This window comes from Durio zibethinus, chromosome 27 (genome assembly GCF_047325235.1).
Source record: "Durio zibethinus cultivar Kanyao isolate XHJ-2024 chromosome 27, ASM4732523v1, whole genome shotgun sequence".
Classification (NCBI taxonomy): Eukaryota; Viridiplantae; Streptophyta; class Magnoliopsida; order Malvales; family Malvaceae; genus Durio; species Durio zibethinus.
Window position 1 is genome coordinate 9,556,281 of NC_143188.1, and position 15,420 is coordinate 9,571,700.

General features: G+C 30.1%; 2 protein-coding genes across 2 annotated transcripts; one reads left to right on the forward strand and one right to left on the reverse strand.

The window, feature by feature from the left end:
- Positions 1-455: 455 nt before the first annotated feature.
- Positions 456-1,494, forward strand: LOC111279381 (uncharacterized). Its single transcript, XM_022866372.2, has one exon. It carries the CDS (start codon positions 578-580, stop codon positions 1,154-1,156), a length of 579 nt encoding a protein of 192 aa, XP_022722107.2. The 5' UTR covers positions 456-577; the 3' UTR covers positions 1,157-1,494.
- Positions 1,495-7,673: 6,179 nt separating this feature from the next.
- Positions 7,674-9,057, reverse strand: LOC111279870 (peroxidase RIP1-like). Its single transcript, XM_022866934.2, has 3 exons — positions 8,723-9,057; positions 8,423-8,617; positions 7,674-8,310 (listed from the first exon to the last, which is right to left on the reverse strand). The coding sequence occupies exons 1-3, from the start codon at positions 8,927-8,929 to the stop codon at positions 7,759-7,761; spliced, it is 954 nt and encodes a 317-aa protein (XP_022722669.2). The 5' UTR covers positions 8,930-9,057; the 3' UTR covers positions 7,674-7,758.
- Positions 9,058-15,420: the final 6,363 nt, after the last annotated feature.

A 15,420-nucleotide genomic window follows, 5' to 3' on the forward strand; every position in this document is an offset into this window, starting at 1 on the left:
GAAAGGACACAAATTAAAAGATAAAGCTTGCCATTAAATCTATTTGAACTTGGATAAATATAAACTGTTTTGAAGAAACACTTCAAATTTCAATTTTTGAGCATCTAAATTTTTAATTTAAAAAATGCAATTAGTTTGTTACTTAATTACTTCCTGCTTTAAAAATCAAAACACATTTGCTTCAGACAATTAGACTATATATATATTTGAAATTGAACAGCTTTACACAATTTATTAATATTATTTAGCCATTAGTATTATTAATTAAAAATTAAGCTTGATTGACATGGTCTACATTCTGCCAGGTCCGGTACAGACAGGCTGGTAAAAGATGGTAAGAAAAATCGAGGAAACTGTTTGTCATTAAAGCTTTGGTAAGGAATACCATTTCGACACAAATATTTAAGTCAATAATCAATGAACAGGTTCCTAATAATATTGTAACCTCAAAATTAGTATTCAGAGCTTGAGGCCCAAAGCTTTCCTGGCCTCTTGCTCTGTGGAGGGGATTCTCTCATTTATATCTCCTCACTCATTGATCACTGAAACCAAAAAACACCAAAAATTTCATCCAAAGATGTTTAGCACAAGCCCTGACCTTCCCCAGAATAAGACACTCCAAATTAAGCAGGAGGACAAGTTCTTTTCCAGGCTTTTATCCAAGGAAAACTCTGTCGCCAATCCTTCTTTCAGGGTCTACTATGGTGGAGTCTCCGGTACTGTCCCCTTCATGTGGGAGTCTCAGCCTGGTACTCCCAAATATACATTCTCTGATACATCTCTTCCTCCTCTCACTCCTCCTCCTTCTTACTACTCCATGCCCAACTCAAAACCCATCAAGAAGCACTCAAGATCTAGTCTTTTGCACGCATTGTTTCCAACAATGAACAGTTTGAAGAAAACCAATCTTGTACCTTCATCACCTTCTTCATCGTCATCGTCATCCTGGTCTTCTTCACCAATGTTTCTTGCAATCAGTCCCGCGAAATATCAGAGGAGGAGTCGATTTTCCACCCCAGGTTCATCGTTTGATTCGAGAGTAGATGATGAAGAAGCTGCAGCCATTGGATCACCAACTTCAACTCTATGTTTCGCCGTTAATGGTAGGGGGAGTGTAATTGGTAAACTTCGTGGATGCTACGGCTGGCGAACCTAAAGCTTCCTCGTACGATCTGGCCAATACAGATTTGCTGGATGAGAACTCTCTCACGTTAATTTGTGTTGATTTACTTTGTAATCATTTAAGTATCGTAGTTCTTCTGTGGTAATTAAACTGCGAAAAATCCCAAAACTGTTGAATCCTATGGTAGTAAATCATTTAGTTTTGCAGAAAAAAAAGTTGTATTTTTTTTTTCAGATGTGTCATTTTTGTAATCACCACCTAACTTCGTCCTTATTCATCCTGTTAATCATTTTTTTTCTTTCTTTTTGTTTATAATAGTACTAAAATTACTAGTAAAAGTTTGAATGCGAAGAGTTATCAGTCCTGAAGAACTTGTGGGTTGCGGCTAAATTTGGCAAGAGTTAAAAATTATAAACCTTAATTTTAATAAGTTTCAATTTTCTTTTTAATATTAATCCATAGGAAAAGGGCAGATCTTAGTTTCAAACCAAGATCTCTAGCTTTTTAACCATTAAACCAAAGAGTTTGAGAACTTAAAAATTTTCCTATTCATAAGTAGACTTATTAAAAATATTATCTCAAATAACTTGTATATTGGATAGACTTCTGGAGATTACGGATTCCATATGTATCACACTCATAAAGTCATATTGTTCAAGTTAGGTAAATAGATAAAAATTGAGAATTAAAAGGTAAATTAAAATTTAAAATAAAACTTATTAATTAATGGTAATGGTTAAAAGAGATTTACTCAAGAAATGATTTTTAATAAGGTAGAGGTTTGATTCCAATATTTATAATTTTTTTAAAAAATTTTCTTAGGTTGGACCTCATATATACCAAAAATAAAAAGAGAACTCAGTCATAATCATCATAAACATATCCTTCGAGTTGCACTGTCCCATAATCAACTCAGTTATCATCATTACCATCTTTATGTTGGTTAACTCAATTTCTAGGCTTATTCTGGCTTTGTCCCCAATCAGCGAATAATGTCCAAGTTTGGGTTTTTGTTTAATGTGAAGGAGATAATTTTTACTTGCAGGAGTAAATCTTGATTGTCTGAGCTGCTTTTGGTTTTAAGTCAGAATTATGGGTAAACTTAAGGTTAAAGGGTAAAAAAATTTCTTGAGTTATAATTTAATAATAATTTAAGTTTTTAATATTTTATTACAATTAATTAAATTTTTAATATTTTATTTCGACTCAATTGGATTCTCAATTTGACGAAATTTTGTCACATGAAAAAAATAAATATAGCAATTCCTTAACCACAGTTAATTAAATCAAGTAATCTCCAAACTATAATAAATTGAATCATTAAAGAGATTTTAAAGGGAAATTAATAGAGAAAAGAGAGAAAAAAATAAAAAGAACAGAGAAAGAATTTTTTATTTTGCTTAATTTTTATATATATTAATTACATAACATGACAAATTCTTTTTTTTTTTTTATTGATGTCAAATGAAATTTTATTTTAATTAAAAAATTAACGATATTAATTTTTTATTCAAATATAAACTTAATTGGATATAAATAAATATTAAAAGAATTAGTTGATTATAATAAAAAAAACTCTGATATTTTTTAATTATAATTTAAAGATTTTTTTTATATCCTTTAGCCTAAATTTAAGGAGAAACTGATTATATTCCAAACATGGGGTATGGCTCTATTAATTGATCCTTAAGCCTGGCTTACTAATTTAACAAGACTAGGGAATTGGAGCCTTAGCTCTTAATTTCTATCCAACAATGGGTTGTGATTATTTCATGAAATTTTTTTTTATTTGAAAGGAGGAATCGAATTAGTGACGAGGATAGATGAACTTATCAGTAAACTAAATAATTATCGAGAGAAAGAAAAAAAAGTAAAAAAGCGACTTGGAATTCTAATTACTTATCATTACTTTACAAATACTAGTAGTTTTGCAGCAGCCGATATTTTCTTTGCAAATGTATCATATGAAAATAGAGTACCTACACTCTCAAGGCTTTATCAATGGGGAAATATTCTTTGAAAGGGCAGACACTAAAGATTTTGTTGAATAATTTACTTCGTTTGAAAAGAACATGATCTTTGTGGTGCAATGTGGGTTGTTGATTGGTGAAGATCTATCTTCCTACCTCTCTGTCCTTGTCTGGCTATTTAATTCATGGAGGAAAGATGGGTACAGGTTCCTATCTTCATATTTAATTTGAATACTCAGTTGTGTGCTCTTTGGAATCTTTCTTCCACTGCCTTCTCCTACCACAGTATACAAATCTTGTATCTTTTTGGAGAGAGGAAGCCTCATGTTGGTTTCTAATTAGTGTGTAAGCATATAAAATTTTCAACCTACTTCAACCTTTCCATCAATAAATGCACATTTCTTATGTGTACAAAGAATCAGTCACCATCCATTGCTTTCCATTCTTTCATTTAATTTACAGTTGCCTGAAACAATTATTATGAGGAACCTTACTTATACATCCACTGATAAACAACAATAACCTGCCAAGCAAAGGAAAAAGTCATAATGTATTTACTTAAGCAAAGAATGTTTTAAGGATGATGATAATTCATTTACAGACCAAAAGCTCATATATATTGAATTAGCTCTGCCTCTTTCTATCGTAAAACAATTAGCAATTGGATTAGACTTGTATGAGATGTAAAAGAATAGAAGAAAGCAAACTAAAATTAGAAAATTCTTTAATGCATTAGGATCAACATTTTTTAAATCGTTTTGAAATATAAAGTTAAAAGTAAATGTGAAAACACAAGAAAATGAGAAAAATCAATTGGTCCATTTCATTGACCACCTTTAAGTGAAAACATTAGGGGCTTCTTTATCAAAAGAACTCAGCCACGGCAAGGAAAAAAGGGCTATCAAAAGAACATCAAAACAATGAGAAATGTACCAAAAGATCTCTCATTCTTTACCTTTCATTCAAAGGTAAAGACTAAATAATTAGTAACACAATCAAACACTTATTCCTTTCCGAAAAACAAACTAAATAGCCATGTTATCGGCAGTTTTGCAGGTACTGACCTGGGCTTGTCCACCGCGGATCCATCCATGTGAGGGTGGGCCATTTTCTGTATGGGATATCTTATACAGAAATAACTGCTTATGCCAGCTGATATTCCTGGAACCCATTTTCGTACTGTCCATGGGTTCAATGCCTATCTTCAAAAGAAGAAGAAGACGATGATGCGCCCGCAATATCATTAACATTGGAACTTTCATCGATTCAAGGCTGCCATATACAAACAGACTTTTCAACTAGTATTTTGGATTTCTTGAGAATGGAAAAGAAGAAGTTGGTTTCTAGGGTGAATAAATGTATGGAAGGATTAAAATTACTTATTTTCAAATCTCAAATTAAAACCTATCTTATGCTCGTATTGATAGTTAACTTGAAACCTAATGGTAGAACATGTTTAAAATATCATGATTTATTGTTTGAATCATGAACGCCTCATGCTTAAATTTCAAAACAAAACCATACTATTTACTGTATGTAAAAAATGCAAAAGGAGAAGAAACAATATTTTACTCTCTCTCCTAATTAAGGTTACAAAATTTGATTCTCAACCTTTTTAACTAAGGCTTCCATAATTTTAGCAATGCTCACATTAAAGATTTAAATAGCGGTCGGATAGTGATATAACAGCCGTTATTTCGTGGTCGCACTACTATTCACCACTGCTATTAAAAAAGAAATAGAAGAAAATTTGAATCTTGTTTATAGCGGACGTATTGTGGTCGCGAATTGCGATGTAATGTTGAATAGCAGCAATAGTGATCTACTATTGCTTGCTATTCCGTTTTTCAATAAAAAATTCAAGAAAAAAAATTTTATTTGATTCTATTTAAAAACTTAAAATAAAAACAGCAAGAAAGAAAATAAACATCAATTTACAAGTTCAGAAAAAAATATCCACAAAACTTAAACTTTCAAAATATCAATTCTCTCAAATTTAACTTCAATCAAGATCAAGTATATGCAGTTTAAGGTAAGTAATTAATTCAACACTCAAATTACTTTTTTCTTATTTTTAAATTTATCGTGATTTTGTGTGTTTAAGATTGGATTGGGCTATGATGCATTGGTAGAAGGGAACAAGAGTTGCTGTGACTTAAAATAAGAGACAAGAGATGAGAGTGAGACTTGAGATTTATAGAAATAAGCAAATAGCACACAAAAAAAAAAAAAAAAAAACTCAAAGATGGGGATGAGGATGAAGGTTTGGAGAAAAGAATTATTTAATGCAAGGTGAGAAGATGAGAAGTTGTGTGAGTCTGTGTAATTTAATAAAGAGGCAAAGGAAGTAAACTTGAGGCTGTTATTGTTTAAGATTACCCACAACATGAAGGCTACCAAGTTTGATTTACTGTAAGCTCATAAAAAGCAATTCTCTTGGCCTATAAATAATAATGCTCTTATTTAATTTATGAATGTCTAATAACTTATTATTTGATTTATGCATAATATAATTTGGTAATAATTTGATGAGTATAGTAATTAAATAATTAAATATATCATTCGTTATGATTATTTTTTTTTCATATGTTTATTTATCTCTTGTTATTTTTGAATTGTCATATAAATAATTTTTTAAATATGAATATTTTACTATAAATATTTTTTCTTAAAAAATAAAACACATTATACGATATAAATTACTTTAAAAATCATAAAATAAGAGGTTTTATGATTAATAATTAAAATTATTATATTTTACAGCAAGTTGATCAAAAATTAAAAAAATTCACGATCGCGATAGCTGCAATGATTGTGAAGATCTCCGTTATATCCGCAACTGTAACAAACACGATGTAACTGAAAATGTGACCACTAATTTAAATCCCTGACTCATATTGTAGGAGTACTTTATTGTATTCCCTAATGAAGTTTAGGCTAAATGGTTTTTTTTTTTTTTTTTGGGAAAAAATATTTGAACTTGATCCTTGAGCCAAAAATACTCGCACCTCTTAGTTGCTCATGCAAAATATATTCTTCTTATAATTGAATAAGTTGTAATAAAATTTTCAACATATGCTCCAGCATAAATAGAAGCTGTGTGAATAACCTTTTCAACAGAATAATTTGAATCAAATCAAAGCTGAGATATCTTCCATGGATTATAATTGGCAATCAAAGTTCTGAGCCTATTTACCTCTTTACAAGGAGGGGTAGCAGCATGCAATCTTATAACAAAATTTCATATTTAGCCTATATATTGATATAAACAATAATATATATTACATGGTTAAATTCATTTCCCTAACTTTTGTGAAGATTGATTAATGTAAGGAAATTAGTTTTAGTGCCAAGGGAGGATAATTGATATGCAGGTAAGAGAATCAAGTCTTAACCTTCAAGAATAAAACCAATGTTTATAATAATGTATATACCTTATATATGCGTCGTTCGTCATGTGTCATGATGTATATATGAAATTCCTTCTCTAGTCGGTCCACCTCATCAGGAGTTAAGTCAGAGAAGCAAAACAATCCAACCTGCAATTTTGCATATTCTGATGAGTTAAAATTATGATGCCTTTGACCAACATAATTCTATATTTTAATCTTATTTTCTTAAATTAGAATTTATTAATAATAGGGTTCAAAAATATATTAGAATGATCATTCAAGCTTAGCTCAAGTGGTAAGGATAAATATATTTTATAGTACATCACATATAAATTCTATTTTCGATTATTTATTCAACTTTGCTTTAAGTTGAGGATTTGAAATAGGTCTTTAACATTTGAATCTCATTCTCCAGAGGATATTAAGGAATATGAGATTATTTGAGCAGACATAATAAATTCGAATCAGCTTTTTCTTACACACTTAGAAATGAACAATTGTGAAATGATTAAAACAACGAATCAAACAATTTTAAGGCCCAAAATCTAATTTCTTCGATGTGCCTTTCCATAGAAGAGCTTAAGGCCTCTTTTTAACAACAAAAACAACCTTGCCAATACTTGGTTGTTTTTATGTTGAAAGGTTAACATGATGATATTAGAGCAGGCTTTGACCCTTTTGTTGGCCCAATCTGATGGATTTGTTTTAAGTGTGAAATTCATGCTCTGCTTTATTAGCATTGCATCGTCTACGTTAGGTCTACGATCCCTATATATGACTAACTTTTTAATTGGTTTTAGATGGAATATTTAGCAAAAAATGAGAAAATGATTAAAGTATATGACATCAATTTAAAATATAATCTTGTTTCACATTAAAATTAAAATGTCGTTTTTTTCCAATTTATAAAAGTTCTTTAGAAAGATGAAAAGTTATTTTTCTTTTAATTTAATCAATTCTTTCAAAAATATTGTTTTTATTTAAATATGCGTTGGCCTTTTTACTTTTTAAATTAATGAAAATACGAATGGTTAGATTTAATAGAGCAATAAATCAGACAATAATGAATGTAAGATTGTTGGAGCAAACATGGTAAGATAGAAAAAGGCAATTTTATTATAAACTTGAACTGAGTATCAAAATAGATTGAAACCATAATCAACAAACAAGGTCTGTCACCTGATTTATTCCTAGTGCTATGAAAAGTTCTTATTTCACAACTGTTGGGACAAACTTTATTAAGACAAAAATTTCATGAAACAATTGCTTATGGTTAATAGTTCACCATCCTGCAATTGAGCCGAATTTGTCCCTGGTTCCCAGTCAAAGGCTTAATGTTCCCCATCTTAATTATTGACCTAGCAAAATCATACCAAAAAGCTTCAGGGTACAAGGTGTAAATCTTTACAAGATAATCAGTGGAGCTGCCATTGAAAAGTGCCTGATCTGAGATGAGTAGCCCCCTCTGCTTCACCAAGTTGTTGAAGTACGCAGTGTCAAAGAGTGCCGGTGTTGGGTCTAGAGGAGAAAGGTTAGTGTCTCCTCCAGTGCGTGGACAGGTTGCTTGTCGCTCTTCTGCAAAGACAGGGTCGATGTTTGATGCATTATAAATTCTTTGCCTAAAGGTTCTACATTGTGCAAACCCAATGGTGTGTCCACCAGAGAGGGCAACAAGATCTTTCTCGTTTAGACCCTGGTTTTTGAAGTTGTTGATTAATGCAGGGAGATCCATGAATGGGCTTGGAATGTCGAGGTTCGCTAGCGTCCGATTGGCTGTGGTTGAATCTCTTCTCCCAAGCAGCACCTCCCATGATGGCCCTCCTAGCTGCAATTGCAAAGCCATGTTCAATTGCATTTTTCATTAGAAAATGCTATATAATTATTGATTTTATAACAAAATTCTGATAATTAGTAGGATGCAAATTGCAAATACGCACTGCAACTACAGAATCGCGAGCTGCAACAGCCAAGATATCAGCACAAGAAACCACATGGCCTCCACAAACTTCATCCACCGCCGCCTTAATTTGGTCGATCACTTCAAATCCTCTTGCAGAATTATTATTGGCAACAGCAGTCTTTTCACTGTCAATGGTGGGCGTAGGATCCAGAAGATTCGAAGCATCACATCCCTGCGTTAACAAAGATAAAACTGTTCAAGTCAACAACCACAGCAGCTTATATTGTTGAGATTCCTGAAAAATATATAGAATTATTCCAATATAGTAGATCAGTACGTTAACAAAGCAGTCATGGAAGTGAAGGCGAAGTAAAGAAGCACCCATGCGTCGCTCTTTATACACTGCAGCCTCCACTACTTTTTTGATGGTTGGCAAAGCTTCGGGACAAATATTTGCGTAGTAATCCGGAGACAACGAGAAAGCTGTGGTTGCAAGAGCCGACAAGAAAAAGATTTGAAGGAAGATGTGGGCACGAGAAGCCATGACAATTAGTAATTGCTTAACTGAAATTTGCTTAATTTGAGTTTACCTTGTATTGTCTTTTTGGTGTAATTGGTGTGGCTATTTATAGTGATAATCATGTAGAATTCTTTTACATGGATTTCTTCATGTTGGACTTAGCCAGTTGGAGTGGTTCATAGATGTTGGCTGTAACCGCCTTAAATGCATTTGCCTATCCTTGCACGGAGTAAGATCTATGCTTATTGTTAAAAAAGGATTACATAATATTAAATTAACACTTACAATTTAAGTTACACCAAATTGACTATATTACTGATTCAATTTTTGAAGATATTTTTGCCTGGCCGCCCAACTACAGTTGAATAAATCTAGAATCCAAAAATAAAATAATTTATTAAAAGATATATAGAAGAATAATTTATAAAACCTTTAAATCATGCCTTAGTTTACAAAAGAAGAAAAATCAAAATACTATTTCCTGTTATACAATTAACATTCGGGGCAGTGAAATTTTCAGGAATATAAAATAAGATTAAATATGTTGATGGTTTTTCCGGACCTGTCAAGTTTGATGCATTCTATAGATTATTTCCTAATCAAAGCTTTCCGGCTCTGCCAATATCGACACGGTTTAGAGATTACAATTCCATGATCGGAACCTGTCAAAATCGACACATTTTATATATTACCTTCACCACGTTGACAAAGTCAATGAATAGGTTATTTAAAACAAAAAACCTCCCTCAAATATTAACTTAATCAGTAATAATACGATGTAAACTCTTTTTTTTTTTTTTTGTCGGATATGGCTGCTTTTTTTAAAAATTATAGTTATAATTAAATATTATATCAATAAAATTAATAAAATTAAATATTACATTATGATTAAATTATAATAATTAAATAATCAATAAATAAATTAGAACATAATTATATAATCAAATATACATAAAAAATTTTAAATTTAAGATTTCAAAGTTTTAAAATTTTATTTTTATTACTAAATCAAGACTTCATTGATTCGGATACGACTAAATCTTAAATTCAAACAATATCATATGAATTAAATCAGACCCGAACAGAACAGGCGTGCAACAATAATCTGGTTCCTTTCAAAGACGAAAATTCACTACTAAAACACTTTATAATTTGTTGAGTTATTCTTTTCGCATCTATTATTACTTTTTCAAGGGCATTAGTTTTTGAAGTTATCAACAGTGTAAACACTCACTTTAATATTTAGAAATTTAAGAATAGGCCAGCGTGCTAGTTGTCTTTTTTCTTTCTTTTTTTTTATCCTCTGTGATTATTTATTTAGAAATTAAGATCGTCTTTGCCTTCAAATTCTTTTTTTTTTTTTCCAACATGCTGTAAAAGCAAAGATGAATGCTCAGGTGTCACATGTCGAGATTTAAATTTTGATCTGTGCGACTTCAAGATTCAGATATTTATTTATCCGACATCTCAAATCAATATACATGTCACTATTCATACTTTTATGAAATATTGTTAGTTCTGACCCTCTTAACCTCACGATTTTATCTTACAAAAGATGTCTTATAAGAAAAAGATGGTGTGAATCATTTAATATCTCAATGATCATTTTTTTATGTTCGATATGAAATTCATGATTTCTCTTTAAATTCATGACACATGCACCTTGATTTAATTAAATAATTTTAGAATTAAAGATGTTTGCTCCGCCTTCATCTGAGCCTAATTCTTTTAGTCAAAGCTTCCTGTAAGTAGTTTCTTATTGTAGACAAAAATTAACTTGGCATGTGAACCGTACCAAAATTATTCGAGGCCTCCAATAGCCCAAAAGAACCATGAATGCCAGATTATTTGAAGTGACATGGTAAAAAGAAATTTCTGATGGCACACTTGAAAAAAACAATTCTTAATTGAGTACAATCAATCAAACAATTAAGGTTAATTGGATGATATATTCTCCATTCAACTTTCCAGATAGAAGATTTACAATGTCTTTTTAACTTAAAAAATGAATACTAAATATCAAAATGATTTCTTGAAAAAATTCGACCCCAAAATCAATTGCTTCACCACTTCTCCTTCCTACAGTAGTTGACACGAATTTGTCGTCGTTTGCAAGTAACGAACACGAATTTGTCCACATAGTACTGCTACAATAGAAACAAACAAAAAAAAAAAAAAATATATATATATATATATATATATACAACTATCAAACAACACATCAAACACTGTTTATTCAAGTTATTTCAAATTGCAGTATTAAGATTCGAAGGAACACATAATCTTTATTCACTGAATCAATGATAATTGAACACAAATCATTTAATCGAGTCTTGACAGCAACATTAATCTAATCAGTCACTTGTTCAATTCGTTTATTAGTAAAAAATTATTGTGGAGCAAGTTATTAGTAATAAAATTTTAAATAACAATAATAATTGTTCAACTTAGTTTACTAGTAATAAATTTGTGAGAAGATGACCCATAAATAATTGTTGGGCCTTTCTTGGGTTAGTTGGTTCAACCCATTTGGCTACTGAAATTATTGTTCGATTATGAAATAAGTGTTGTAGAAACAATTTGTCAAAGATGGGCTTGTCCAATATGGACCTAATTATTCTAGTGTAATGCGTTTCTTTTAATGATATACTCCATTGTTTTATTGGTTGAATTGTCTATTACTGTTTAATTTTCAGTTTTTACCCTTAATCTTCAATTGAAAGAAATGAAAAGGGACTGTGCAAATTAAAATGATTTCGCATAAACCTGTCAGTTTGCTGCATGAGAGTATCGAATTCTGCACAAGGACAAATTAAGTTCAAGTAGTAGTAGCAAATTTTGATTTGCAGTAAAATTGAAAAAAAAAACTTATTATACACCTGAAAATACAAGAACAACATTTAATTATCCATTTTTTCCCAATTAATAAAGTGTTCAAAACCACCAAATGGGAAATATCAACAATAAAAGATGGACGACTCAATTGACTTTCCGACAATTCTTCCTGATTTGGCCGCTTGTTCGAGTGAGTGGGCTAAGGTTTCCCATCTTTACCGTTGCATTGGCAAAATCTGTGCTATAAGAGATCCCAAGTTGGAGCTGTAAGCATTGACCTGATATCTGTCTGTTGAATCCCCATTAAAGAGCTGTTGGTCAGAGTGTAATAATCCTTTTTGGCTCTGGAAATTCTTGAAATATGCATTGTGGAATGATGTTGGACTTATTGTGTCCAGAGGGGAAAGATTGTTGTCTCCTGTGCTTGGGCAGTTAATTTGCTCTTAGCGAAGTTGCAAAGGATTGAGTCAATCGTTGTCTTATTGTAGATTCTTGTACGGAAGGTTTGTGCACCTAGCTTGCCCGGTGGTGTGAGATCCTGAAGAAATTAATCAACAAAATAACATCATTTCATTGATGTAAACGTGAATTTGATAAGATTGTCTATCGAGTTTGATGGCTAATACTAAATAAGTTAAGTTGCTAACAGCCTCACATGCCTGAGAGGGCTACCATTAATTTAGCACTGTAACCTTTGTTTGAAGAGGCACTGATGAGGCCACTAAGATTATTCAAGGTTGGAGCAGGGATGTTGCTATTTAGCGGCATTCAAGCTTGCCGTACGTTCGAGCAGGGATGCTAGAATTAGCAGCATCCAAGCTTACAGCGGTTGAATCTCTTCTTACCCAAATGTGGCATAATATCAAAACATAATTGCTTTTACTCCAAGTTAAAGCTAATACAAAAGAATATATGAGAGTTAAGTATTACCTTTAATCAGTGTTTTTTTTTTTTTTTTTTTTTTAGCATAAGAGGCTACAGATTGATAATAGTGAAAAAGATTATAATTACTGAAATTCTAATTCATTGGATATCAATATTTTTTAAGGTGACTATAAATCAAATGATTTAAATTCTAAATTCATTAACCTTAGGCTTTTAAGTTGGAGTAAAAGCAACTATGTTTTGGATTCATGCCACATTTTATTAGAGTTTAAAACCCTAAACCCTAAATTTTTTGTTTTTGTGTTTGTTATTTTTATGGCTCTCGTCTATTCAATACATGTTTCTCCACTATTCCTTCCATGTATCTTTTCTTTGAAATTTTTTACATACCAAAATAATTTAAACCCAATAACTTAAGTCTTTTCATTTTTTTTTTGTAATATAAAACCACCATATTAAGTTTAGAAAGCTTCAAGATTTATATGGTCTCAAAAGCCTCCACTCTATATTTAAGATAATTTTTATATTTTTAATAAAGATTACATTGTTTAACTTCCTACCATATGCTTTATTAATTTCAAACTTAAATCATTTATGATAATAACAAAATACTTATGTTAATGATATAAAGAATATATAGTGATTTTTTCTCTATAAAAGAATATTGTTGCTCACAATTTTAATTAAGTAGAAACCATAAAATAAATTGCTTAACATATTTCATTTTGTTTAATAAGTACTTATGTATAATTGTGAATTAATTTGTTGTTATAAGTTAATATATATTTTGCTTGTATCAAATCTTTTCAATATGAACTACAGTATGCATTTGGAGGAGACATGGCCTACATTGAACAGGCAAAGCCAGATCTTCACACACTTTTTCACCTTGTGAATTATTATTTGCTCTAGAGATTCTTTCTAATGTTTCCAAAACACTGCATATGCATCAACACAACAAGGCAGAAATGATATAAAAGAACAAAAAGCCTATGTAAGAGGAACTTTGTATCCTATTTTTCTTGAAATGTTCCCCCTAAAGTCAATTTTTCAAAAGCTTATAATCATTACATATTACACACCTAACTTACCATCAATTACTCAAATGATCATATTTAAAATATATATTTTTTGAAAAGTAATTTTTTTTTTTAAATTACAAGTTACAATCTTAATTAAATATTATATTCATGCATAAAAATTACTGAATAATTTAATAAGTAAATTAATTAACAAACAAGAATATAATTAGAAAAAAACTCACACACAATAAACTTAAACTCAAAATCTTAAAATTATAAAACTTTCTCTTTATCACTAAGTCAAAATCTCCCTTTCCTTTTGCTAACTCATTCATCTTTAATGAAAATTAAATATGTATTCAAATTTACATGGGAAGGAGCCGTTTTATCTGGTGATTTTTTATTGTCAACGACCTTTGAATAAGCAATCACATAGAAAAGTAGTTGATACACATAGAGAAGTCAATTATTGTATTGATTTTTTTTTGGTAAAGTTGGGACATTTTGGAGTTTGAAAGTTTCTAAAGTTCATATTTTTTGGATGCTTTAATAAATTTGATACAAAAGGATTTAGTAGAAGAAGTAAGATTTAGGCTCGTATAATGTTTAAGCGATTTTAATTGTTCTTCTGAATTAAAAGCAAAAAAAAATTACGTACTCACATTGTTAATATGTATGAACTATTGATGAATTAAGTTGAATGCTACCAAAACAAAATAAAATTAATATCTCCTGAAAGTAAAATGTTTGTCAAGGGGAAAAAAAAATACATATATGCTCTTTATAGTACGTCTAACAACATGAAAACTTTCTTCTAATGGAAAATTATTTTATTTGTGTTTTTCCATGACCTTTTTTTCATTGTTGTATTAGCTGACCTCAAACTTCAAAATTCCATTGCCTGATTGAAAATTTTGATCAGATTAAGAATGATAATAAAAAAAAAAAGACAAGGAATTTGATAGAATTAGTTTAATTTCTTAATCCATCATTTTACATGCAAAATCTTTAGAGCTTGATAATGTTAATTAATTCGCACATGCTTGTATTAATTATGTGTTTTTCTTTTTAGTTTAACTGGAATGGAAGATGTTGAGGTTCAGATGTGGTAAGACTTTTATACCGTTAAATAGGAATGATTTAAGTACTTGATATCCTTCTAAACACTACAAAAAATGCAATTAGTAACAAGAATTTTATGTAATATATTATAAAGATGCTGTTAAAAATATTTGTAACAACTTGGGATATTTTTATTGTGAAACACAGTTTGTCACATTCATTGCAATACAAATTAAATTTTTTGTCACAAAAAGTGTCTAGCCAAAAAGAGGTATATTGCTACAAAGAATGAAAAAATATTTGCAATAATTTTTATATACATTATTGCTGTAAAATGTAATTTGCAATAATTTTTATGTTGAAAAAAATTAAAATATCAAACATTATAAAAAAAAGTTTTTGTTTCTAAAAAAAAATTTCTTGAATGGATATTCCATTATAGAAAAGTATGAATATTTCTATTTACTATAGTAATTGTAATAAATTGTTTGCTTTTCTTTTCATAGTATATATATATATATATATATATATATATATATATATACACATACATACATATATATAGGTATAGTTTTTAAACTACAAATAACCCTCAATTAACTCAAATTCTATTGCCAAAATTATGAATATGAGCGAGTGAGTGAGTGACAAAGTACAGAGAAGAGAATAGAAGAGAAGGTATAAAATTCGGCTATACTAGAAGAAAAAAAA

Excerpts from the sequence above, each read along its gene's own strand:
- LOC111279381 (XM_022866372.2), top strand. The coding sequence starts at position 578 with ATGTTTAGCACAAGCCCTGACCTTCCCCAGAATAAGACACTCCAAATT.
- LOC111279870 (XM_022866934.2), bottom strand. The coding sequence starts at position 8,929 with ATGGCTTCTCGTGCCCACATCTTCCTTCAAATCTTTTTCTTGTCGGCT. Across the intron at positions 8,618-8,722 it reads TCCATGACTGCTTTGTTAAC|GGATGTGATGCTTCGAATCT; the intron begins GTACTGATCTAC and ends TTGTTAACGCAG. Across the intron at positions 8,311-8,422 it reads CTCGCGATTCTGTAGTTGCA|CTAGGAGGGCCATCATGGGA; the intron begins GTGCGTATTTGC and ends TTGCAATTGCAG.